Genomic DNA, 26,157 nt, shown 5'->3' on the forward strand with positions numbered 1-26,157 from the left:
TTCCTTTTTGTGGCTGAGAGACTATGAGCTATTTGAGGCTGAGAAGGATCCAATCTTGGGAATTGAGAGTTTATAGAATCATTGGAAGGGCTGATGTGTTAATTTGCTAGGGCTGCCGTAACAAGCACCACAGATTGGGAGGCTTTAGCAGCAGAAATCTGCTCTCTCACAGTCTGGAGGCAAATAGTCTGAGATCAAGTGATTCAGGGCTGGTTTCTTCCGAGATCTGCCTTCTTGGTTTTGCAATGACCAGCTCCTCCCTGTGTCTTCACATGACTGTCCTTTTGTCTGTGCGTGCCTGTGTCCCAATCACCTCTTTATTTTATTTTATTGAAACACTGTTGATTTACCATGTTGTATTTCTGCTGTATAGCAAAGTGACTCAGTTAAACATATTTATATTCCTTTCCATTATGGTTTATCACAGGATATTGAATATAGTCCCTTCCAATTTCTTCTTATAAGGATACTAATTGTTGTGATTTAGGACCTACCTTAATGGCCTCATTTTACCTTAAACACTTCTTTAAAAACCTTATCTCCAAGTATAGTCAGATTCTGAGGTACTATGGGTTGGGACTTTAATATAAGAATTTTGAGGGGACATAATTCAGCTCATAACATGTGAGGTGCAGGGTCTAGGCTGGGACCCAGAAGTGACCCCCAGTCTAAGGGTGCAGAACTCCCCACCCAGGGAGTCCCCAGCAGTGTCACAGTCAGTACCAGGCTGTAGTTGTTGGCTCTTAGAATGTATACAGTTGTTTGCTGGGCATCACGAGGCTGCAGCTACTGCCACATTGTTGGTTCTAGAGCCAGGTAGCCTGAGTCCAGGGATCACACCCACAGTTCAGCTACAAGGAGTAGAAAGGATAGAAAATAGTGCTCCCTCCTTTAAGGTTGCTTCTTAGGAGCCATATTGTTCTTATACTCACATCCCATTGGCCGAAACTTAGTCAACATGGCTAGTTTCAAGGGAGGCCGGGAAATGTAGTTTTTTAAATCTCCAAGAGTCATGTGCTGCTGCTGCTGCTGCTAAGTCACTTCAGTCGTGTCCGACTCTGTGCGACCCCATAGACGGCAGCCCACCAGGCTCCTCTGTCCCTGGGATTCTCCAGGCAAGAATATTGGAGTGGGTTGCCATGTCCTTCTCCAATGCATGAAAGTGAAGAGTGAAAGTGAAGTCGCTCAGTCATGTCGGACTCTTAGCGACCCCATGGTCTGCAGCCAATCAGGCTCCTCCACCCATGGGATTTTTCCAGGCAAGAATACTGGAGTGGGTTGCCATTGCCTTCCCCGCCAAGAGTCATGTACATTGCTAAAAATCTGGGAGTGTATGTTTAAAGAAAATGGAGGGGGATGAATTTTGGGAGTCAACAGCACCTTCTGCTGTACATCGTTAAAAAAAGACTCTGGGTGGCTAAGTGTTGTATGCAAGATAAAACTGCTGGCAGTGGCCAAGGACCCACTCCAGGGTCCGAGCCCCTAACCCTCGGGGATTCATGCCTCTTCTCATTTCCTTTGAATGACTTTGTACAACTTAACTGGTGTCTGAACTCCTGTGGCCAATTGTTCTCCTGATGGTTAGAAACATGAGTTCCTAAGGGGCTTATGTTGCAGATGATGATAAAAAGAAGAGGAAAAGAGAGGTCAGGTGTTACCAAGTGTACATTTAATCTCTGTGTAAATATTTTGTGAGATTCAGTCACCCTTGTCTTCTGGAGAAATAGATTCTTAATCTAGTCATTTGCTTTCTGCACACAGCCCCCAGTCCAGTTTCTGACTTTAGAGTGACAAGTGTCAGCACAAGGGAAATTGGCTTAGCATGGAACAGCAGTGACTCTCATTCTTTTGAGATACATATCACACCTCGTGAAGCTGGAAAACCTCCAATCATCACCACCACCAAACAAAGTATTGTTATTGGTGACTTATACCCTGGAACCAAGTATCATTTTGACATATATCCACAAGGACCAAATGGAACTAAAGGGGATTCCCAAACAGTTTCCACTACAACTGGTAAGCAAATAGGCTATATTTTCTGTGAATTAGTTATGTTTCTCAAGGGAAATCAGTATAAACCTTCCATGTCAAAATTTCCAAATATTGCTCTTCGATTAATTATCTAAGAAAGACCTTTTAAAAAATTGTTAATGACAGCAATGCATATTCATTATCTAAAATACAGATAAACAAAAAGAAAAATCGCCTGTAAACCAACAGCCAGAAATAGTCACTAATAGCTTTTGATGCATGATGTTTTAGAACAGGGGTCCCCATCCCCCGGGCCACAGACTGGTACTGATCTGTGTCCTGTTAGGAACCAGGCTGCACAGCAGGAGGTGAGTGGTGGGTGAAGGAGTCACTCCCCATTGCTCGCATTTACTGCCTGACCTCCACCTCCTGTCAGATCGGCCATGGCCTTAGATTCTCATAGGAGTGTGAACCCTCCTGTGAACTGCGCATGCGAGGGGTGTACGTTGTGTGCTCTTTATGAAAATCATCCCCAAACCACCCCTCTATGGAAACCGCCCCTGTCTGTGGAAAAATGTCTTCCATGAAACCAGTCCATGGTGCCAAAAAGGCTGTGGACTGCTCTTCTAGAATGTTAAGATATATAAAGGTGTATGTATGTATGTGTGCATGTGTGTTTAACACGTATTAAAATCCTCTACACGTGTTTTTTAAAATCTGCTTTTTTTTCTATTCAAGTTTATTATGACTGTTCTTCCCTATCAGCATAAATATTCCTGCAGATTAATTTTAATATCTGCCTGGCATTCCATTGTCCAAATCAGGAGTCAGCAGACAGTAGTGGTCCATGGGTCAAATCTGGCTCACTGCCTGTTTTTTTTTATTTGGTGAAGTTGCTCAGTCGTGTCCGACTCTTTGCGACCCCATGGACTATAGCCTACCAGGCTCTGTCCATGGGATTTTCCAGGCAATAGTCCTGGAGTGGATTGCCATTTCCTTCCCGACCCAGGGATGGAACCCAGGCCTCCCGCATTGTAGACAGACGCTTTACCATCTGAGCCGCCAGGGAAGTCATGAGCATGAAGCCATGCTCATTTCTTTATATAAAGTCTCTGACTTCTTTCATGCTAGAAACGAATAGTTGCAACAGAGAATACATGGCCTGCAAAGCCTAGGATATTTGTTCTGTGGTCCATATAGAAAAAGTTTGCTGACCCTTGGTTAGATCAGTGGTTCTCAAAGTGTGGTCCAGGGACCTCTGGGGTGGTCCGCTAGACTCTTTCAAGGGGGTCTGTGAGGTATTAGTATTATCATAATACTACTAGAATACTATGTGGCTTTTTCACTCTCATTCTCTCATGATAAGTGTACAGTGGAGTTTTCCAGATGCAGTGTGACGTGGGATGACATCATCCTTCTGTTGGCTCATGGAATGTATGATTTGTATTCTTACATTTTAAGCATTTCCTCATTAAAGATGTTCTGTTACAGCATACATAAATATAACCTAAATAAATAAAAATTCCCTGAGAGCCTCAATATTTTTTCAGAAGGTGAAGAGGTTCAGGCTGCTGGTCTGGATGTATTATAAATTGCTTGACCATTTGCCTGTTGTTGGACAGGGAGATCATTACAGTCTTTTATGAACAATATTGTGATGCAATGGTCTTGTTAGTTTTATGAGGCTGATTGATGTTGATAAAAGTATTTCATGAAACCAATTCATTGTTCATTATTGTTACCTTTGAAATTTGAAGTGAAATTTTTTGGGAAACCTTGGAGAACATCCAGTATCCTTGCTCTTTGATTGAAGGGGACTTGAAATCCTTTCTACAGAAGGAAAGAGTAAAGAAATGGGACTGATTCCTTGAGCCATGTGTGAAGTCAGTTGGGCTTTTGAGATTCTCCTTGTGTGGGTTTTCTCAGCTCTGTTGGTTGGATTAAGCATTGATGGTTATTTGGAAGATCTGCTTCCAAAATAAGGGAACTGCTAAAATGCATGCCTCAGATGAAGTGCATAATTCCTTTTCAAGTCTCATTTTCAGATTAGACTTTTGAGATCAGGTTATAGTATCAACATATATATTTTTTCTCTCTTTTTGAGAATGTAGCTAATGGTAAGGGGATCACAATTTGGGTCCCTTTGATGTGTGACTTGCCAATTCCCAGGGTTTAATCCAATAATAACATTATGTAGTGGGGGTCTACAAAGTGCTGGGCTCTCAGCCTTTGTATTTAAACATTTTGAACACAACTCTATGAGGTAGGTACTATTATCATCTCTATTTTATAGAGTAGGAAACGGGGAGTCTGTGAACTTAAGTAACTGACCCAGGGTGACAAGGGAGTGAACTGGCCTCTGTCTGACTTTGAAGACTGAGGTCTTAACCACGGTGTGGACTGCACTTCGATATGGAGCAACTGCAGAAGTAATTTAGGACTATTTGTAAGGAGAAGGCATCTCTTGTACTATTGCTTATAATCGTCCCAATGAATGGAAATCAAGAGCTGTTACTGGGGGAGAATCAATGTAACAGCATTAAAGGTGATTTTGAAAAAGGGAAGCAAGTACTGGATGACCCAGCAATTCCACTCTTACATGTATACATATTTCTAAGAGAATTGAAATCAGGGACTTGAACATATTTCTCTACACTAACATTCATAGTAGCATGATTCACAATAGCTAGAAGGTGGAGGCAGCCAAGTGTCCATCAGCAGATGAAATGTGTTATATCCATACAATAGAATAGTTGTTGTTATTTAGTTGCTAAGTCGTGCCTGACTCGTGAGCCCCGTGGACTGTAGTCCACCAGCCTCCCCTGTCCATGGGATTCTGCAGGCAAGAATCCTAGAGTGGGTTGCCCTTTCCTCCCGCAGGGTAGCTTCCAGTCCGAGGGACTGAACCCGCGTCTCCTGCGTTGCAGGTGGATTCTTTACCATTGAGCCACCAGGGACGCCCCACAATAGAATGTTATTTAGCCACACAGGAATGATGTACCAAGACATGCTACAGTGACAATAAGCCTTGAAAGCATTATGCTAGGCGAAAAAAGCCCGACATAGAAGAACAGCTACCACGTAAATCCACTTATGTGAGGCGCCTGGAACTGGCGCATTCATAGAGACGGAAGATAGAGGAGCGGGGAGAAGGGAGGAACGAGAAGTTCTTATTTCACGGGAACAGAGTTTGTGTTGGGCATCATGAAACGCTTTGTGTTTAGACAGTGATGATGGTGTTACCACACTGTGAATGTATTTAACGCTGCTGAGTTGTACACTTACAAATGGTTCAGATGCTAACTATTGCACCCTTTTTATTTTACTCCCACAAAATTCAATAAAGACTTTAAAGATGTCCTAGTTAAAAAAAAAAATCTTAAAAAAAAAAAGATTCTGTGCAATTATATTGCGGCTGGTTCAGTGTGTAGAGGTGAGACGGTGAGTGCAGAGCCCAGAGCACTCTGGGTAGTTTCGCTTCTGACTCCCTGCTGTGAGGATGCGGCCCCGTGGCTTCTCCGCCTTCCGCACTCCAGCCTCAAGTGATCCCACACAGTGTCAGCTCTCCATTTCAGTTTTTCTCTTCAGTATGCCTGCCTATGTTATAGAAAGATGTTTTCTTCCGAGGGAGTGGTTTTTAAAAAACTTTGCTGAGATATAATACACACGTTGAAACGCACACACATCCTAAGTGCATAATTTGATGCATCTTTACAAACCGAACCCATCTGGTCACTAGCACTCAGATTAAGAAAAACTGAGCATGGTTTCCACTCTAGAAGACCCCCTCCCAACCACCCCCAAACCAAGGGGATGTCTCTATGACAAAAGCAAAAGGCCAGAGAACTGATAGGATAGGTTGGTAAATTCATTGGTGTTGCAGAAGAGCCAAGATTCTTGAAAGAAACTGTTTCTCGCCTACGTGTTAGAGAGGTTGCCCTTTGTGAACTCATTTGATGACAGAAGAGCAGGTTCTCTGGGCAGATACTTTAGAATAAAGCTGGACATTACGATGGTCATTGACAGACTTCCCTTTTTCTTCCTTTCCTCTGCCCAGATCCCAGTGCAGTGTTTGACATCCATGTTGTTAACGTCACCACAACCGACATGCAGCTGCAGTGGCGGAACACAGACAACGCTACCGGGTACATCTACAGCGTAGAAATATGGTCTGAACATGGCTCTGATTTGAAAAACAGTTCTCACACAGGGATCACCTTCCACGGCCTGACCCCGGGCACCTTATATACAATCACAGTCACCCCTAAGATGAACTTGGTCCAGGGGGTGGCCAACTCCACTCTGCAGTACACACGTGAGTGTTTTAGGACACCCTCCTGAGGAAGCATTTTCCCAGCCTTTCACCTGGAGGAGGGGAAATAAGCACAGGTTCAGTGATGAGGCAAGAGGCCCTTATGTTTCTGGGCTCCAGGTACAATGTGAAACCAAGTAAGCTGAAGACATTGGGCTCAGCCAACGTTCTGCCCTGCCCTGGCAGCACTGGTGCTAAGCCATGTGAACTTGGAATTGTCTTCCGAAGCAGAGGGGCATCCCATAAGCATGGGAAGCATCACTATTCATTCATTCCTTGGGAATACAGACTGGAGGAGGGGTCACCCAGTCATGTTGGCATGGAAGATGCTGCCCAAAGGAAGCAGTTTCGCATGCACCTGTGAGGGACATGGTTTGCTAATATTTGACCTAAATATATGGTAGAGATGGAAGTTGATAATGTCTTTTTTGTATATTTTTGTTTCATTAATCATATTTCAAGTGGGAAATTACATCTTGAAAATAGATTTCAGATAAAGTATTAAAAGAAGTCTGAAAAGCTTCAGTTCTTTTGAGATTTAATCTGCATAATTATTTTCTAAATGTCTTTTTGGGGAAGCCTCCTCTTTTTTGATCCCAGCAAGTATTAGCTTTATTTATTCTTTACCCAAGGGACCAGTCTATTTTTATTTTAAATTTAATGAAAAAAAAAAAAGAAAAAAAATTTCCAGGCTATTTTTAGATGCAGTCAATAAAATGGCTCAAGTTAATCCATCCTTTTTTTTTTCCCCTAAAACTTAAGGGCCCAACAATGTGTCCAGCATTGAGATAACGACCAATACCACAGCAGCAACCTTAAACTGGCAGAATGTTGATAAAGCCTCTTCAAACTACACCTACTGCCTTCTTATTGGGCAGAATGGAAGTTCCAGCAATGCCACGCCAATAGTCACAGGCATCGGCGTTACCCATGCTACAGTCACCAAGTTAATACCTGGTTCCTTCTACACTGTAGAGATCTTCACGCAGGTGGGAGATGTCAAGTCACCTGCACCCGGCAGGCAGTCATTCTGTACAGGTGAGTAGTCCTCAGGGGCCTCTTGGAGTCCTTCTTGTATCATGCTGACCTTGCACATAGGTCCGTGCAATAAACTCTAGTTGATCAGTTTTCTTGCCGACCACCATGGCATCTTAGTTTTCCAACCAGGGGAAGAACCTTCACCCGGCTGCAGTGGCCCACCAGGGAAGCCCCTCGAGTTGGTTAGCTTCTGTGTGGTGTGTGAGCATCCTATTATCTCATTAGTGCTGTCTTGCTGCCCTCGTTGTTCATTCATTCAGCAGATATGTCCTGAGCATTTACTGTGTGTCAGGTACTGTCAAAGGTCACAGATGAGTCCCTGCCTTTCTGAAATTTTCATTCTGGTGGCAGAAGACCTAATAAGTGAGAAATGTCAGTTATTAGGTGACGATTACTGCCGAGGAAAGAGAAGTAAAAAGGATAGGAGAAATGAGATGTTTATCTTGGGGAAGGCTTTGTCGAAAAGGTGACTTTTGAGCAAAGACTTGTAGGAAGTGAAGCCAGTCACGTGGACGGGAGAGACGGGCAGCCCCAGTGCGGAGGTCCTGGGCCTGGAGTGTGCCTGCTGTGTTGGAGGAAGAGCAGGAGGTCAGGATGGCAGAGGTGGAGCCACGGCAGCAAGAGGGGGAGGTGGAGGAGGTGAGGCCCACGGGGTGAGGGGCCAGGGCACAGCTGATGTCAGGCCTTGCAGCTCAATAGTTTGGCTTTTACCCTGAAGAAGACAGAAAGGATATAGTTAAAAGGGATGCTCAGTGTCTTCACTTTTCTTGATCCTTATCTCTCAATGCAAAAAGTGTGATCGTTTAAAGAGAAGAGCCCTGTGTTTAAACTGAAGGAGCTTTCAGAGAGTGAGTGGGGGGATGTTTGGTGAACGGCTGTGAGTCCTTCTGCTCACAGTTCTGATGGCGGGACCTTTATCCCTCTGGACCTGTGGGCCATCTTATCCCCTACCCGCTTTGCACTTGCTTCCTTTCTTCCTTAGGCTAAGCCCTTCAGGTGTGTTCAGGCTGATCTGGAAGTGGGGCAGGGATCTCAGCAGATCAGCCTCCCTGGTAGTGTAGGGGCTGGGACCTCGATGACCTCTGACCTTTCACGTGGAGTGGCATGAGATGCTGGCAGCTCTGAGCCCCCTGTGTTAACTCGAACTCTGTTCACTGGGTCTAGACTCTGATCTTCGGCGTGTGGGTGGCTTCCACTGCTAATATTTATCTTAGCTGCAGTCATGGTTCCCTGTAGCAAGAGAAAGATATCTGTGAGCATTTATGAGTCGGGGGGTGGATGGACAGGACTGTGGGAGGGGGATTGTATCGGGCAGGTGGTCCTTCCAGGCCTCAGGTGGAAAATGTGGGCGCTGTGCTTGGGTGACGCTTTAAAATTTTTCTGCTTTAAAACACTGCAATGTTCAAGTCATGATAATATCCCCACCCCCAGTACATTAACACAGAGTTTTCCATTTATTTATTTTTGGAGACACCACTGGGATCTGAAAGAGTTTTCCATTTATGTCAGCTTTCTGTGGACACTTCATAAAATCCTGATGCTGCTGTTTAGTTGAGTCGGTCGTGTCTGAGTCTGAGACCCCATGGACTGCAGCCCGCCAGGCTCCTCTGTCCATGGGGTTCTCTTGGCAAGGGTACTGGAGCGGGTGGCCATGTCCTCCTCTGGGGGATCTTCCTGGCCCTGGGATTGAACCTGGGTCTCTTGCGTCGCAGGCAGATTCTTCACCGCAGAGCCACCAGGGAAGCCGTTCAAATGGGTAGAGACAAATAACACCCCATGGTAAAGATGAAGAAACGGGTGCCGTTTACCATTGATTATTCAGCCTGTTGTGTATGTAGAAAACACCCTGGACTTGGATTTAGAAAAGCCAGGATCTGGTTTGGCTTTGCCGCTGGCCAGCCATGTCATTTGAGCAAGTTACTTAATCTAAGTCTCAGTTGATTCAGCTGCAAAATGGGACAGTGGCAACCCTGCCTGTTCCAGAACGATGGTCAAGAGGGTGCCCAGGTGAGGGGATGCAGGTGGAGAAATTGCTACCACTCCCAGCGTAAGGTAGCCACGTCTCACGGGCCCTTGTGCCCTCCCAGCCTGGAGCCTGATGGCCACCGTTTCATTTAATGCTCAGATAGTCCTGCAGCTGGGGCTGACCCAAGGTCACAAAGTTCAGTAAGGCCTGATTCAAGGTCAGCCTCTGCCTCTTCTGCCTTTCCCCACTGCTGTCTCCTCATCACCAACGGGCCAGGCATCCCAAGCTTAAGTGTTTGCAAAGGCAAACGTCCAAGAATCTCATGATGTGCTGTGCTTGCCTTGCAGACCCTGAGCCGGTAGCCTCCTTCAAGTGTGAAGCAGTCCCCAAGAAGGCCACCTTGGTCCTTAGGTGGGCCTGCCCTTTAGGCACCAACGCAGGCTTTGAGCTGGAGGTCAGCCATGGATACTGGAAAAATACAACAACTGTGGAGGGCTGCTCCTCAAAGAACAGCTCTGAGTTCACGATGGAAGTCATGCATTTGAATTTTTCTACCTTGTACGACATCAGCATTGCTACCTGGTCCTGTAACAAGAAGGCACCGCCCGCCCGAAACACCTGCCTCTCTGGCATCACAGGTGGGCTTCCCGGAGGGCAGGGTAGCCAGCAGGTCATTTGATTACTCCTGGAAAGCTGACCCAGAGGCTCTGCCAAGTGTTGTTGGAAACCTGTTTCTAAAAAAATTTATCCAAAATATTTGTTTTTGTTAACCCAGTTCTGTAGAAATCTAGTCTATATAGTCTATAGAAACTATAGTGAGTGAGTGAAAGTTGCTCAGTTGTGTCCGATTCTTTGCGACCCCATGGACTATACAGTCCATAGAATTCTCCAGGCCAGAATACTGGAGTGGGTAGCCTTTCCCTTCTCCAGAGGATCTTCCCAACCCAGAGATCGAACTCAGGTCTCCCACATTAAAGGCCGATTCTTTACCAGCCTAATCACAAGGGAGGCATAGAAACTGTATAATCTATAGAAATTTAGTGAGAATTATCTTTTACATTCCAAAAGTTGCCTTTGTTTTATGCAACAATTTGTTGCCACATATTCTTTTAAGTGGTAAGTTCCTCTACTGCATTAAAACAAAGAATTTTTATAGAAATGTTCAAATAGACACGAAAGCACAGGACAGTGTAATGGGACCCACGTACCATCATCACTCAGTTGACCATTTGTGGGCATTTGACCAATCTTGTTTCATTTATATCCCCTCCACTCTCATTGGATTTCTTTGAGACCAGTCCTGGTTATTCTATAATTTTATTTGTATGTTTTCCACATGTATTGATGCAACAGAGGGACTCCTTTCCGCCCCTTTTCTAACATAACTACATTACTATTCAGTTCAGTTCAGTTGCTCCGTCGTGTCTGACTCTTTGTGACCCCATGGACTGCAGCACGCCAGGCCTCCCTGTCCATCACCAACTCCCGGAGTTTACCCAAACTCATGTCCATTGAGTTGGTGATGCCATCCAATCATCTCATCCTCTGTCGTCCCCTTCTCCTCCTTCCTTCAATCTTTCCCAGCATCATGGTCTTTTCAAATGAGTCAGTTCTTCGCATCAGGTGGCCAAAGTACTGGAGTTTCAGCCTCAGTCCTTCCAATGAATATTCAGGACTGACTTCCTTTAGGATGAGCTGGTTGGATCTCCTTGCTGTCCAAGGGACTCTCAAGAGTCTTCTCCCACACCGCAGCTCAAAAGCATCAATTCTTTGGCATTCCTATGACCATTACATTAAAAAATTTAACGATCCTTTTTTTTTTGGGCCAAGCTGCACAACTTGTGGGATCTTAGTTCCCTGACCAAGATTTGAACCCCAGTTACAGCAGAGAAAGCACTAAATCCTAACCACTAGGTCACCAGGGAACTCCCAACAATCTTTTTTTTTTTTTTAAACTATTATGAGAAACTCAGTCAAGATTCATATTTCGCTAGAATCTGGGTCAACAAATTCCCCAGCTGTTTTGGGGTCATTCACAAGAGATTCCTTCTAGTGAATGTTCTCATGTTGCTGCTTAGTTACTCAGTCGTGTCTGACTCTTTTGCAGCCCCCTGGACCGTAGCGCTACAGGCTCCTCTGTCCATGGGATTTCCCAGGCAAGAATCCTGGAGTGGGTTGTCATTTCCTTCTCCAGGGGATTTTCCCAGTGCAGGCAGGCAGGGCCCCTTGAGTGTAGGACTGAGAAAGGCATTGAGAAGGAAAGAATTTCCAGGCTTGGAGGTGAATGCTGTCTTGGGGCAGGGAGCTGGGGACTCCCAGCTGGCGGGCTAGAAGGCAAAGAGCTACCGGGGGTGTGGCAGTGGGTGTTACAGTGTCTGATGAGGCAGTTGACACCAAGACGTGGGAACAGCGCCTCCAAGTTGCCACTGCTGTCAGTTACTTGAGAGGTTGCCAGAGGATGGTTTAGAGCTGTGCCTTCCAGTAGTAAATCATATGAGCCTCTTGTATAATAAAAAATTTCCTAGGCACCACATTAGGCAACTGAAAAGAGCAGCTGAAATGAAGTGTTTATTTATTTTTTCTGCTCTATGTGGCATATGGGATCTTAGTTCCCCGACCAGGGATTGAACCCTTGCATTGGAAGTGTGGACCACTGGACTGCCAGGGAAGTCTCTGAAATGAGTTTTGAGCATATTTTATTTAACCCAGTATATTAAAAATGTTATCATTTCAGCATTTAATTTCATTTAATTTGTATAATGTAAGTTATTAATGGGGCTTCCCTGGTAGCTCAGCTGGTAAAGAAGCTACCTGCAGTGCAGGAGACCCAGGTTTGATCCCTGGGTTGGGAAAGATCCCCTGGAGGAGGGCATGGCAACCCAGTCCAGTATTCTTGCCTAGAGAATCCCCATGGACAGAAGACCCTGGCGGGCTACAGTCCATGGGGTCGCAGAGTTGGACATGACTGAGCGTGCGTACACGCACACACACACGTTATTAATGAGATACTCTACGTCCAGAGTTGGACTAGTTACTTTTCAGAGTGATTTATTGTTGCTTAGTTGCTCAGTCACGTCCGACTCTTGCCACCCCGTGGACTGTAGTCCGCCCGGCTCCCCTGCCTATGGGATTTCCCCAGCAAGAATACTGGACAGCATGCGTTTGGAGAATTGGGCTGTGGGCTTTGTCTTTTTGGAGTTCACTTTTCTGAGTCTCTCTTGATTATAATAGCGAAGACACTCACACTGTACATGGGAGACAGGTTAGGTAGAGTGTGTATGAGGAGAGGGATCATCTTTATTCAGCTTTTCTTTCCTTTTGTGTCTTAAGTGGCTTAAGGCCACTCAGAATGTTTCTGTGTGGGCTCTTCTGATTTCCAGGAAGAGGGTCAGCTGGGTTTCTCTAGCGGAGTTTTAGACCATCCCTAGCGAACAAATGACGCAGAAGGCAATGGCACCCCACTCCAGTACTCTTGCCTGGAAAATCCCAGGGACGGAGGAGCCTGGTAGGCTGCAGTCCATGGGGTTGCTAAGAGTCAGACACTACTGAGCGACTTCACTTTCACTTTTCACTTTCATGCATTGGAGAAGGAAATGGCAACCCACTCCAGTGTTCTTGCCTGGAGAATCCCAGGGATGGGGGAGCCTGGTGAGCAGCCATCTATGGGGTTGCACAGAGTTGGAGACGACTGAAGCAGCTTAGCAGCAGCAGCAGGGAACAATCAGGACTTTGGTATGAAGGGCAGAGTAGGACTGCAGTCAGGTCTCAGGAGGAAGTGTGTTCTCTCCACGTGGTCCTTGCTTCCCTCTGGGTACCTGCTCCGTCATTGTTCTCAGCTGACCGACCAGTCCTGGGGCCAAGTCCAGCTCCCAGGTCCCCACCTGGACGTTCCACCTACACAGCCTCTGTCTCATTCTCCTCCTTCTGCCCCCCTTCTCAGGGTAAGCAACCTGGCCTTTCTGGGTCAGGAAGGACCAGCGGAAAACAGGAAAGACACATTACCTTCTAGAAACGAGGTTGCCAGGAGGCCCCCTTGGGAATGTGGCTGGACCCACTGAAGGGGTGCTTGTCAGCTAGGCAGGGTCCCCGAGGACCCCCCACCTCTGTCCCCACCAGTTCGCTCCCTCGCCCTTTGCTTCTGGATTTGCTTTGTGTGAGCCCAACACACAGCATGCAGAACCAGGGGCGATCTTGAGGGGGGCACTACAGCAAATCCTCTCCTTAATAATTTTGTTCCTTCTTTGGTTTTAAGTATTTTGTGTTGTCCTGTTTCAGACCCCCCTCTTCCAGATGGGTCCCCCAATATCACATCTGTCAGTCACAATTCAGTGAAGGTCAAGTTCAGCGGGTTTGAAGCCAGCCATGGACCTATCAAAGCCTACGCACTTGTTCTCACCAGTGTGGATGGTAAGGAGGGGTCCTGATGGGTTCTGTAGCTGGTGGGTGATGGCGTGACCAGGCACCACTTCATGCTCACTGAGGCACATTAGTGAGACAGACACATGTCGGATTTGACACCGCGGCCCACACTTTAGCACTCACCCGGGGATGAGTGGGTGTAATTCTGATGAGTGCAGTCAGAGGTTGACAGACTTCCTGCAAAGCGCCAGACGGCAAACCATTTTAAACTTCGCAGGCTCTGCAGTCTCCTTCTCAGCTGCTCAACTTTGCGGCTGTCGCGTGAAAGAAACGATAGAAGATACAGAAAGAGTGAGAGTGACTATTCCAGAATTTACCAAAAATGGGTGGGTGGCTGGCTGTGGCCCTTGGATTTGAATTGCTTACCTCTAAGCTAGGTTTTTCATCTCTTTTGCAACACAGAGTCTTTTAGGTAGCAGATTAGTAGTTTTAACCAACTTTGTCTCTTGCACATGTGCATGCATATGCACGCATGCACACACACACACACACACACGCACACACACGCCCAAATGATCCTCAAAGGGTGACTTTTTCTTGGGAGAAAACAACAAAAAAATTGCATTTGCAGTGGGAACTGGCAAAGAGCATCGCCACAGCTGAGAGAGGAGGTGGATTAAACGCCGCCTTTCCTTAAAGGGCTCCGTTACATTCCTTGGAAGTAAGAAGGGAAGGCTTCGAGGATGGGTGGGTGGGACTGGGTGCTCTGTTCAAGGCTTGGTTCAAGGCTCTGAGTTTTGGAACTTCCCTGAGGGTCCAGTGGTTAGGACTCTGAGCTTTCAAGGCCATGTACCTGGGTTCAATCCTGGTTCGGGAACTAAGCTCCGCAAGTTACGTGGCATGGCCAAAACACAAAAAAGGGCCGGGCTTTGCTCTTTGGTGATTCTTTAACTGTGAACAATGCCGTGCCGTCCCTGCCCAGCCGTGCGGCCTGTGATTCCGTCCTCATCTCCCCGAGGAAGACAGAGATCAAACCCACTGTCAGGGCAGTGCACATCCAGGAAGACAAGGGATTCGCTGGTGTCGTCAACCTGTGGCTTAATTTCAAAAAGAGACGTTGAGATCTCGGTCGCTCTCTTTCTTTCTGTCTTTTGTTTTGACTCTGTTTCAGACACCTGGTCATTTTGCTGTGCAGGTTTTCAGCAAATCCCAAGCTCAGATCTTTGCTGAATGGGGGAGATGAGGTTGCATACTGACCAGCCTGATCAGGACCAGCCTGGGATGGGTGAGGTCACACACACTCCCCGTCGGATGGTCTGGGTTAGAAATACGACTCCACCACCTTTGGGCCCAGGTCTCTTTTAGCCATGCCATGTAACTTGCGGAGCTTAGATCCTCAACCAGGGACTGAACCCAGGTACATGGCCTTGAAAGCTCAGAGTCCTAACCACTGGACCCTCAGGGAAGTTCCAAAGCTCAGACCTTCTTACTGTACAGATGTATCCCCGTCTGCACAGTGGGGATAGTCAGCCTGTGCAATGAGATTATTGTGGGGATTAAATAGGTAAGTAAAGCTCTTAGAACTTAATACAAGGAAAACCTGGCAGAGAGAGCATACGTAAGAGATGGCAGGGGTCACCACCAACATTCACTGTCAAGGTCATTGTTTAGAAATGCTGGAGACACAGTGAACCTCTGGGAACCTCACTTTCTTTCTCTTTAAAAAAGATGTATACAGTGTTTAAAGGTTACACTCCGTTTACAGCTGTTACACAGTACTGGGTGCATCCTCTGTGCTGTATAAGGCATCCTGGAGCCTGTCTTACACCAGCAGTTTGTACCCGCCTCCCCACCCGACGTGCGATCCCTTTCTCACGTTCTTATGCCTTCCCTTCTGTGTGCCTTTCTTAGCTGTTTCGCCATCGGCAGATATTTTGAGATTCACATATGATGACTTCAAAAGGAGGGCCTCGAATACATATGTGACGTACCTCATAACGACAGAAGCAAAGAGACGTGCTCAGGGCTTGTCTGAAGTCTTGAAATACGAAGTTGATGTTGGCAACGAGTCCATCACACATGGCTACTACAACGGGAAGCTGGAACCCCTGGGCTCCTATCGGTAATGCCTCGTGGTTCTTGCTCCGCGGGCCGGGCCTCTGAGTGCGGAGCTCTCTGTGCCTGGGACGGCAGGCCCTCTCTGTGCCTGGGCCTCTGAGCACGGAGCTCTCTGTGCCTGGGACGTCACGTCTCAGTCACCTCTTTTTTTCCCTTGTCACCCCACAGGGCTTGTGTGGCCGGATTCACCAGTATTGCCTTCAGCCCTCACGGCAAGGGACTCATAGATGGGAACGAGAGCTACGTGTCCTTCAGTCCCTGGTCAGAGGCCGTTTTCTTGCCCCAGGATCCAGGTAGAGGGGCAAGAATGCTGTTAGCAATTCACTGAGGCTTTGCTTCCAGTATCCACAGAAGGACGGGCATCTGCACCCCTCCCTGGGTCCCCAGGAGGCTTGGAAAGCCTGGTCTCTTTTCGCAGAAGCTGAGATGTCACTTGGCCATCAGGACCCAGCTCAGCTTCCTCTTCTGGGGTCCCCCCAGCCCCTGCCCGCCACGTCCCTCCTCCGAAGGCCCGTTGCACTTCCAGTCGGCACGCCCTATTTGCTCCTTTCTCTCCAATGCAGTGGTTTGTGTTCCCGTGTGCCAGACACACATGCCCCTTGCAGTGAATGGAACTCTTGACTATTAGGATCAGAAGGAGACATGGAAATCATCTTGTCGGATGCGCATTTTATTTTTAAAAAATTTTATTGAAGTACAGTTGATGTACAATGTTGTGTTGTCTCTGGAGTATGGCAGAGTGATTCAGACACACACACAGACGCACACACACATACTCTTTCTTACGTTCTTTTCCTTTACGGTTTATCACAGGGTGGGGATGCAGCTCCCTGTGCCATGTGCAGTAGGCCTTGCTGTTTATCCGCCCTGGACATGATACTCTGCCTCTGCTGGTCCTAAACTCAGTCCTTTCCTCCCCCCGCCCACCGTCCCCTTGGCAACCGGAAGTCTGTTCTCTCTATCTGTGCAATCCCCGCTTTAGAAATGAGGGTGTTAAGGCCCAGAGAGGGGCAGTGACTGGCCCCAGGTTGCACGGTGCCTTTAGGGGCCGGCCCAACATTCTGGGCTTGGACTCCCTGTCGAGTGCTCCTGTCCTTTATCACAGAGTGAAGTGACTTAGGAGCTTCAAGGGCTGAAGCGGGCAGGGTGCATCCCCTCTGCTCAGGCCAGAGGCCGACTGGCCAGCCAGTTTATTTGTCTGGTCTCTGTACTTGGTAGCCGTTGGCTTCAGCAAAGAAGCCCAGGAGCCAAGTTCAGGGATCCCCAAAGCCTCCCCCGCAAGCACACGGGTTTGATGTTACCCGGGCGTGTGGGCGTTAGTGTCGAAAAGTCAACGGTGGAACTGCGTGTCCAGGAATTTTCAAACTGTGGCTGCTCCCGCACCCCCACACCCCCCACAGCCCATTCCCCGGGAGCTCCCGCCCAACTCCAAGCTCACTAAGAGCATTTCTGCCTGCTTGGCATCTTGTATGTTGGGGTGCTGCACACACCTCCGTGGGAGGAAAGGAAGTGGCGGGTGAGGACAACCCGAAAGTCACCGGTAGCTCAGCTGCCTCAGTTTGCAGGTGGAGGGAGTAGCACCTTTCCCAGAGCAGCCAGGCAGCAGCGGCCAGGAGCCCAGGACTGCTCCCAGACACCTAGGCTAGGTTACATCCAGAGCTGCCTACCTGCCCTGTGCCACACACACACACACACACACGCACACACACACATGCACACACACACATGCACACACAGACACAGACAGACACACAGACACCACACAGACCACACACACACAGACATAGACACAGACAGACACAGACACACATTGACACCACACACACACAGACACACACACGTGCATACACAGACACAGACAGACACACAGACACCACACACGCACACACACAGACACAGACACACACACAGACACGCACATAGACACCACACACACACAGACACACAGACACACAGATACACACAACACACGCAGACACACATCATGGACACACAGACCATACACACACACACAGACACACAGACACACATACAGACAGACACACACACAGGTGCACACACAGACACACAGACAGACAGACACACACAGGTGCACACATAGACACAGACACAGACATACACATAGATACACCATACGCAGACACAAACCACAGACACACACAGAGACACATACACAGAGACACACAGAGACACAGACACACACATAGATACACACACCACACGCAGACACACACCACATACACACAGACCACACACACACAGACAGACACATAGATCCACATACACACACAGACACAGACACAGACACACACACACACAGATATGCAGACACACACCACACACACACAGACAGACACACACATAGATACACACACAGACAGACACACACCACATACACACACACACGTACACACATAGACACACACAAGACACCACATACACACACAGACACAGACAGATACACACACACCACACACAGGCAGGATACACACAGACATACACAGACATACTACACACAAACACACATCACACACATAGACACACACACCACACACACACAGACATACTGCACATAGACATACACGTTTTGTGCCCAGAGCTATTTATTACCTGTCCTCTGCCACACACGCACACCGACACACACACCACACACACACACACATATACTACACACACACACACACACCACAGACATACACACAGACATACCACACACATACACACCCCCAACACACACACACAGACACACACACGTTTTATGTCCAGAGCTATTACCCGCCCTCTGCCACACACCCCCCCTCCCCCCCACACGAGCTGTCTGTGTGTCTGGCTGTGAGCACCTCCCGATGTGCCTCCTGTGTGGACTCTCCCCAGGCGTCATCTGTGGAGCAGTGTTCGGATGTATCTTTGGTGCCCTGGTTATCGTGGCCGTGGGAGGCTTCATCTTCTGGAGGAAGAAAAGGTGACCGCTGCTTATGCTAATCATGATATGCTACATGTATTATCAGTTGATTGAGCAAGAGCCTGCGTGAGTGCGTTGCGGTGCGTCTGTGCCCTGGGCTTCCTCCTGGCCCAGAACTTCTGATGCGTCCTGTACCTGGTTTTCTCTGACGCCTTGCCCTCCAGGGTCGATAGGCAGTGCCTCTGGTCTAGCTTTTTGCATTAGATTCTGTTTTTTTTTTTTTGAGGGAGAGGTCAAAAACAGCTTTATCATTTCTTGTTAAAGTAAACTTATACATACTTATGACAAAAGCAACAATAAAAAACAGAAAGACAAGAAATAGCCCATACTTACACCGTGGAAAACTGCTCTTAACATGGATGTGACTACAAAACTCATAAATACACACACCCACAAACCATCATATTATACATGTTATTTTCTGGCTTGCTTTTGTTCTTAAGACATTGTGGACAGCTCCAGGTCTTCATTTTAAGTGGCTATCGAGTGTTCAGCTATATGGAAATTATTCAACCAATTTTCTGATGTTTTTGTGTCCTTATTTGCCACTGTTACTTATCCTTGTGTGTAAATCTGGCACAATCATAGTTATTCCCTTAGGCCAAATTCCAAGCTGGGTAATTGCTGGGCCAGTAGGTATGCATATTTTAAATTTTAATACATACTGCAAAATTGCCTTCCAGAGTTATTTCATTTTTTTTTTCTTTCAAATACCAGTATGGAGCTTAGTCAGCAATACAGAAGAGCTCCAGGTCCCTCCCCCCAGCCCCCCCCACCCACCCTGGTCCCTGGTCCCTCACCAACACTGGTTATGTTTTCTGGTTTATTACAGTAACTTTTTCAGAAAGGCTTACTCAAAAAACAAAACAAAAACAAAAATCAGAGTATGAACTAGTGAGCTTGACTGTATAACAGGGTGATGCTGCTGATCTGTATTTACTCAGAGAAATTCCTACAAGTTGCTTGAGTAGGATCCTGTGATACTTTTAGATGGTATAAAAGCGAGTAACTTCACGGGTTTAGACCGTTAAGCTTCCGTGTTTGTGAACAGGATCTGATGTGCTGTATAATCTAAGGCTAGGGAAGAAGCGTCTTGTAGATACACACAGGGAACAAAGCACAGTATTGAGCCGTTTTGATCTAATGAGCCTGTTTTTCTTTCAAAATAGGAAAGATGCAAAGAACAATGAGGTGACCTTTTCTCAAATTAAGTAAGTCTCTACATTTATGAGCCTTAAGACATTTAAGCCCCCAATCTGTTCAGTGACTATTTTGAGATTTTTTTTTTTTTGATGGGAACCGCTGCCATTTTTCCAGATTGACACGTTTGGACCTGATCGTGCAGAAGTTCTTATTAGCGTTGTTATCCTGCAAGGACCCATGTTTACTTGTCTCCCGAAGCTGGCTTCCTTGCCACGTTCTACCATGCCAAGTAGAACTATACTTGCCGTATTCTACCAATAGATATATATTTTGTGATTAAAAACATGGTTATTCAAGGTCTAGGAGGAGAGAACTTGCTCAGAGTCAGGAAGCCACTCAGTTATAAAACAGGGTCTAGAAGTCAGATGTCCTGATTCACATTTCAGTGTTTTGTGAATTACGTTACAGTGAACCTCCCCCAAACACCCCCTTCCCTTATACTATAGGTTTTCTTTTTTGGGGAAAATCTCTGGAGTTATGGTTGAGTCATTATTTTTTTTTTCCCTAATTGTCTTTTTTTTTTTCCTTTGCTTTTCTATGGTGAAGACCTAAAAGGTGAGTACACAGTTTGCTTTTTAAAAAATAAGTTGCATGTTTCTATCTTGAGTGTGAACTTGATTGAATGCAGCCAATTCTGACACGTTGCTTTTTCCCCTAGATCCAAGTTAATCAAAGTGGAGAATTTTGAGGCCTACTTCAAGAAACAGCAAGCTGACTCCAACTGTGGGTTTGCAGAAGAATATGAAGTATGTGCTTGTTGAGTGTCATAGTTTTATTTGCTTTATGTTTTTCCTGAAAGTTGGGAAGCTGCCTGTTTCTGTTTTATGGTGAAGCTTTGGGTAAGAGGTAGCCCTCTTTGAGGGAAGAGAGAAGGTTTTTTTTTTGGCCATGCTTCATGGCATATGGGACCTTAGTTTCCCAATCAGGGATTGAACCCATGCCTCCTGCAGCGGAAGCGCCGGAGTCTTAACCACTGGACTGCCGGGGAAGTCTCCTGCCTCCATCTTTACGTGTCTCCCTTATGTGACTCTATCTCAGTGTCTTTTCTCTTCTTATAAAGGTATCAGGGATTTCCCTGGTGGTCCAGTGGCTAGGACTCTGTGCTCCCGGTGCGGGGGGCCCAGGTTCAATCCCTGAGCAGGGAAGTGGGTCCCACATGCTGCCGCTAGGAGTTTATATGCCGCAACTAAAGATCCTTCATGCCGCAAATAAAAACAGACCCTGCGTGCTGCAACTAAGACCTGGAATAACCAAATTAAAAGAAAAAAAAAAAAAGACATCAGTGATACTGGATTAAGGGCCCCGCTCTCTGCAGTATGACCTCATCTTATCTTGATTTACATCCACAAAAGCTGTAATTTCCAGCCAGGCTGTGTTCACAGGTACCAGGGCTCAGAGCTGCTATGTCTTTCTGGGGATGCAGTGTTACCCGTAACATCTCTGCATCCCCGCTTTATTCTGCTCTGCTCTTTGTGCTGTGTGAGTACTGTCTGGACACGGAGTGAATGAGCGGTTCTCATGGTCTGCCTTCAGGATCTGAAGCTTGTTGGAATTAACCTGCCTAAGTATGCAGCTGAACTGGCTGAGAACAGAGGAAAGAATCGCTATAACAACGTTCTGCCCTGTAAGTTGTGTTTCCCACATCTTCCCTTTTTCACCCCATCTTGGACATCACGTCTCTAAGAGCAGGGGGCAGAGGAGTCAGGATACTAACCAGCCACTCCCACAGCCATCCATCAGTCACCTACTGTGTGCTCAGCACCGTGTTTAGGGGTAAGCCGTTGGATTCAGCCTCACAATAGCCTTATAGAATAGGTAGTAGGCTATTCTGCAAAAAAAAAAAAAAAAAAGCACAGAGTGGCTGAGTGATTTGTCTGAAGTCCCACTGAGAGCCATGGTGGGACCAGACTTGGACTGGATCTGGCCGTTTCCTGCAGGGAAAGGGCCACAGTCCGTGCTTTGAGCCCCTTTGCTCTCACAGCCCCTCTATGCCCCTTTATTCCGACATAAACAGTTCTGGAACAAAAGGGGAGCCGGTGGAGGACAAGTGGGGAGCGACGCTTTCTGCTTGTCCAGACCTGTCTCTGGTTGCCTGAGTACACTCTGTGGCTAGATGTGAATTATATTTGGATTCATCCCTGTTTTTGAGGATTGAAAATGTCTGTAGCCTCACAGGAACAACAGCACATCAGTTTACTCTGTGAGTTTGTTTCTGTTTTGTAAATAAGTTCATTTGCGTATTTGAGATTCCACACATACCACTTATAGTAGTCTTAGGCACTCAATTTATTTTTGCACTTGGGACTATCTTTTTATAACAACTTTTTAATGAGAATAGGGAAAGTGTGAAAGGCTTAACTTTGTACCCTGAGGATCTACCCTGCCATAGTGGAAAGGGCACTGGATTTGAATTCTGGCTGCCACTCACCAGATGAAAGAGCTTGGAAAAAAATCACTTAACCTCTCTGACCCTCAGTTTTCTCATCTGTAAAATGGGCACAGAAGCTCATAGGATGGTTATGAGGGATAAATAACTATGCAGGGCCTTCCCTGGCTTGTGGCATACACCCAAGGAAGGAAGTAGTTGGTTTCATCTAGAAGGTGGTCTGGAGTGGTTCAGAGCTTGGGCGGTGCCAGACTGTCAAGGTTAGAACCCTGGCTCTGCCACTTACTAGCTCTGCCCAGGAATCATGCAACTTCTCTGTGCCACGGTCATATCTGGTGACGGCGGGAATGCAGTAAGGCCGTGGATCTAAAACACTGAGCCACGTAGCGTCAAGGTGTGATGGAGCCCCTGCGTTGCCGTTTTGCACTTGTTTCTCTGTTCTGAGATGAAATATTCTCTTCCGTATCCTAACGTGGAAATCTTCTCTTTGAATGTCACAGATGACATTTCCCGTGTCAAACTTTCAGTTCAGACCCATTCGACCGACGACTACATCAATGCCAACTACATGCCTGTGAGTGGGGAGCGGGGCTCGCGTGCTGGAGGAGGTCCTCGGGCTCCTCCTCCGTCTCTTTGAGATCGACCCTGTGCTGCTCTCCGTTTTCTAGGGCTACCATTCCAAAGAAGATTTCATCGCCACGCAAGGACCTCTGCCCAACACTCTGAAAGATTTTTGGCGTATGGTTTGGGAGAAAAATGTCTATGCCATTGTCATGCTGACCAAATGTGTTGAACAGGGAAGGGTACGTAATTTTTGCTGTGATTCAGCTCAGTTCATTCATTCATAGTTACTGTGGTGGAGGGTGTTTTAAAGCCTATTTTTTAAAAAAAGACACTCCCCCAAGCATTAGCACTTCTATTCTTAGAAATGTGTTTTTTGTCTTTTTTTCCTCTAAAAGTTTAAAAAAAATGCTAAAAAAAAAATCTGTGTTATTGTTACCTTCTTTATGGAGAGAAGAATGTTCTCTATACATTAAGTCATTGCTGCTGGAGTTAATAGACATCAAGATTTGGGTTAGTGCCGCAAAAGAACTTCGTGCAACTCCATCCTTCATCAGCTCTGTGTTAATGCATTTTTTTGGTCATGCCCGTGGCTTGTGGCATCTTAGTTCCCTGACCAGGGATTGAACCCATGCCTCCTGCATTGGAAGCACAGCGGCATAACCACTGTGCCACAGGGAAGTCCCCATCAGCTCTGTGAATGGGTGCAAGCCTGTCTTGTCCCCGAGCAACCAGCTGTACCTGTGAGATGACCAATATGAGTGATTCAGTGATTTTCAAACTCAGTTTTTAACATCAGAACCCTGCAAAATTTCCAACTTATCTCCCAATAAGTCTCAGCAGTTCCCTCTCCCCTGTGATGGCCTGGAATCCTCCCATCAAACACAAGATTTCTTCTAGTGATGAAATCCCTCGGCTTCCCTAGTGGCTCAGATGGTGAAGAATCTGCCTGAAATGCAGCGGGCCTAGGTTCAATTCCTGGATTGGGAAGACTCCCTGGAGAAGGGAATGGCAACCTACTCCAGTATCCTCCTTGGAAAATCCCATGGATAGAGGAGCCTGGCAGGCTGCAGTCCATGGGGTTGCAAAGAGTCGGACACCACTGAGTGACTTTCACTTTCACCTTTCCACAAATAAACCAAGGGGAATTGAAAACCTTGGCCTAAATTCAGAAAAGTCCGTGCCTGAGGAATAGGACCTCATGTGCTCTGTGAGTCTTTTCATGTAGGTCTGTTACTTGAAGAATAGGGTGGGAGTCAAGTCCCTAAGCCCATGGTTCTGAAACATTAACATGCCTCGGAGTCACCTGGAGGGTTTCCGGGTTTCCTGGAGGGTTTCCGCCTGCAGCGTCTCTGGTGGACCCCAGAGCTGCGTTTCTGCCTGTTCCTGGTGCTCCTGCTCCAGGGTGCTCGCACTATCCTGGGGAGAGTGGGAACCTGACAGGCATCATTTCTCTCCGTGTTTTTTTCTTTCACTTTAATTGAGCAGATGTGTGTCTGGCCCCAAGTGTGTATGTAAGGCTCTGTGCTGGGGGTTGGGGATGGAGGAGGCAGAGGTAACAAAGAGCCATTAGAGATGGTTCCCATCTTCGCTTTATTTGTGATGCAGAAGGTTGGGTTCTGTACCTGCTTCTGACGGTAGAGCAGGTTATTATGCAAATGAAAGGCCACTGCTTATTTGTATGCAAATAAGCTTTATGGTGCTGTTGAACCCAAGGCTTCACACATGGAACATTCTCCTAAATATCTGTTGGATAAATGAAAACAGCATAGTTAATGGAGAGCAAGACAAATTTAAATGGGCCCTTGTTCATTTTTAAAGAAAAAATTAATATTTGGCTGTGCTGGGTCTTCGTTGTGGCTCATGGGCTCAGTCGTTGCGGCTCGAGGGCCCCCGTTCATCTTACATTGGGAGGGAAGTGGATGTTAATGACTAAGTGAGAGGAGAAGGGAGCCTGTATTATTGTTGTTCAGATGCTAGGTTGTGCCTGACTCTTTGTGACCCCATGAACTGCAGCACGCCTGGCTTCCCCTCTCCTTCACTATCTCCCAGAGTTTGCTCAAATTCATGCCCATTGAGTCGGTGTGTGAAAAGTGTGAAAGTGAAAGTCGCTCAGTTGTGTCCGACTCTTTGGCAACCCCATGGACTGTAGCCCACCAGGCTCCTCTGTGGATGGAATTCTCCAGCCCAGAATGCTAGAGAGGGTAACCTCTCCCTTTTCCAAGGGATCTTCCCAACCCATGAATTGAACTGGGGTCTCCTGCATTGCAGGTGAATTCTTTACCAGCTGAACGAGTTGATGATACCATCCAACCGTCTCATCCTCTCTCGCCCACTCTCTTCCTGTTCTCAATCTTTCCCAGCGTTAGGGTCTTTTCCAGTGAGTTGGCTCTTCACATTAGGTGGCCAAAGTTTTGGAGCTTCAGCATCAGTCCTTCCAATGAATATTCAGGGTTGATTTCCTTTAGAAATGACTGGTACTAGATTCTCCATATATGTTATTTTTCCCTCTAACAACCCTGGGAGATGTTACTATTTTATAGACGGGGAAACTAAAGCTTAGAGTTTAAGAACTTGCCCACAAGTTAGCAATGTAAATCTAGCTGGAAAGAGACCAACTTAGGCAAAAACTCCACGCCAGTGTATTCCCCAGTCCCGTGTTCTTTCTTGGAGCAGTGGTCCAGAAGCCGGGATTTTTTTTTTTTGGCATCAACCAATAAAATTTATTTAGTGTATCATTTGGCAAAGTTACTAATATCATGAGCAACTTAAATTATTGGTTTTCAATTGGTTTCAACAAAGAGAAAAATTACATCAAAATCAATATGTCTTTTAACATGAATTAACTCAAAAAATGTCAGAGGTGAACCTTACTCTTTCATGAAGAAAATGAAATGGCAGTTTAGTGTTTCCTTCTCAGCTTTCACCAAGTGCTGACATCAGGTACCATTTAAGTCAGTTTCTTATCTGAGTATGAGGTGTTATGTGCCGTGCTTAGTTGCTCAGTCGTGTCCGACTCTGTGTGACCCCATGGACTGCAGCCCGCCAGGCTCCTCTGCGGGGATTCTCCAGGCAAGAACACTGGAGTGGGTTGCCATGCCCTCCTCCAGGGGATCTTTCCGACCCAGAGATCGAACACAGGTCTCCTGCATTGCAGGCGGATGTTTTACTGTCTGAGCCAGCAGGGAAGCCCATGAGGTATTTCTGATTTTCTACAAATTAAGACTCTTTAAAAAGCAGAAGCTGGGATCGTTTAATAAATACAGACCTCTGGGCCA

The 26,157-nt window shown here is 46.7% G+C and overlaps 1 protein-coding gene across 1 annotated transcript in view; it reads left to right on the top strand.

Annotated features, from left to right (window-relative positions):
* PTPRJ (protein tyrosine phosphatase receptor type J) overlaps positions 1-26,157 on the top strand; it is a 47,163-nt gene that overhangs the window by 13,927 nt on the left and 7,079 nt on the right. Inside the window, exons 6-19 of the mRNA XM_052652830.1 lie at positions 1,762-2,019; positions 6,032-6,289; positions 7,049-7,324; positions 9,638-9,928; positions 13,566-13,697; positions 15,561-15,771; positions 15,936-16,060; positions 18,642-18,729; positions 19,899-19,940; positions 20,479-20,487; positions 20,591-20,678; positions 21,466-21,556; positions 22,819-22,892; positions 22,987-23,121. Coding sequence (XP_052508790.1) covers positions 1,762-2,019; positions 6,032-6,289; positions 7,049-7,324; positions 9,638-9,928; positions 13,566-13,697; positions 15,561-15,771; positions 15,936-16,060; positions 18,642-18,729; positions 19,899-19,940; positions 20,479-20,487; positions 20,591-20,678; positions 21,466-21,556; positions 22,819-22,892; positions 22,987-23,121 — 2,078 coding nt within the window. The remainder of the gene's footprint in view (positions 1-1,761; positions 2,020-6,031; positions 6,290-7,048; positions 7,325-9,637; positions 9,929-13,565; positions 13,698-15,560; positions 15,772-15,935; positions 16,061-18,641; positions 18,730-19,898; positions 19,941-20,478; positions 20,488-20,590; positions 20,679-21,465; positions 21,557-22,818; positions 22,893-22,986; positions 23,122-26,157) is intronic.

Source organism: Budorcas taxicolor, chromosome 15 (assembly GCF_023091745.1).
Source record: "Budorcas taxicolor isolate Tak-1 chromosome 15, Takin1.1, whole genome shotgun sequence".
Taxonomy (NCBI): Eukaryota; Metazoa; Chordata; class Mammalia; order Artiodactyla; family Bovidae; genus Budorcas; species Budorcas taxicolor.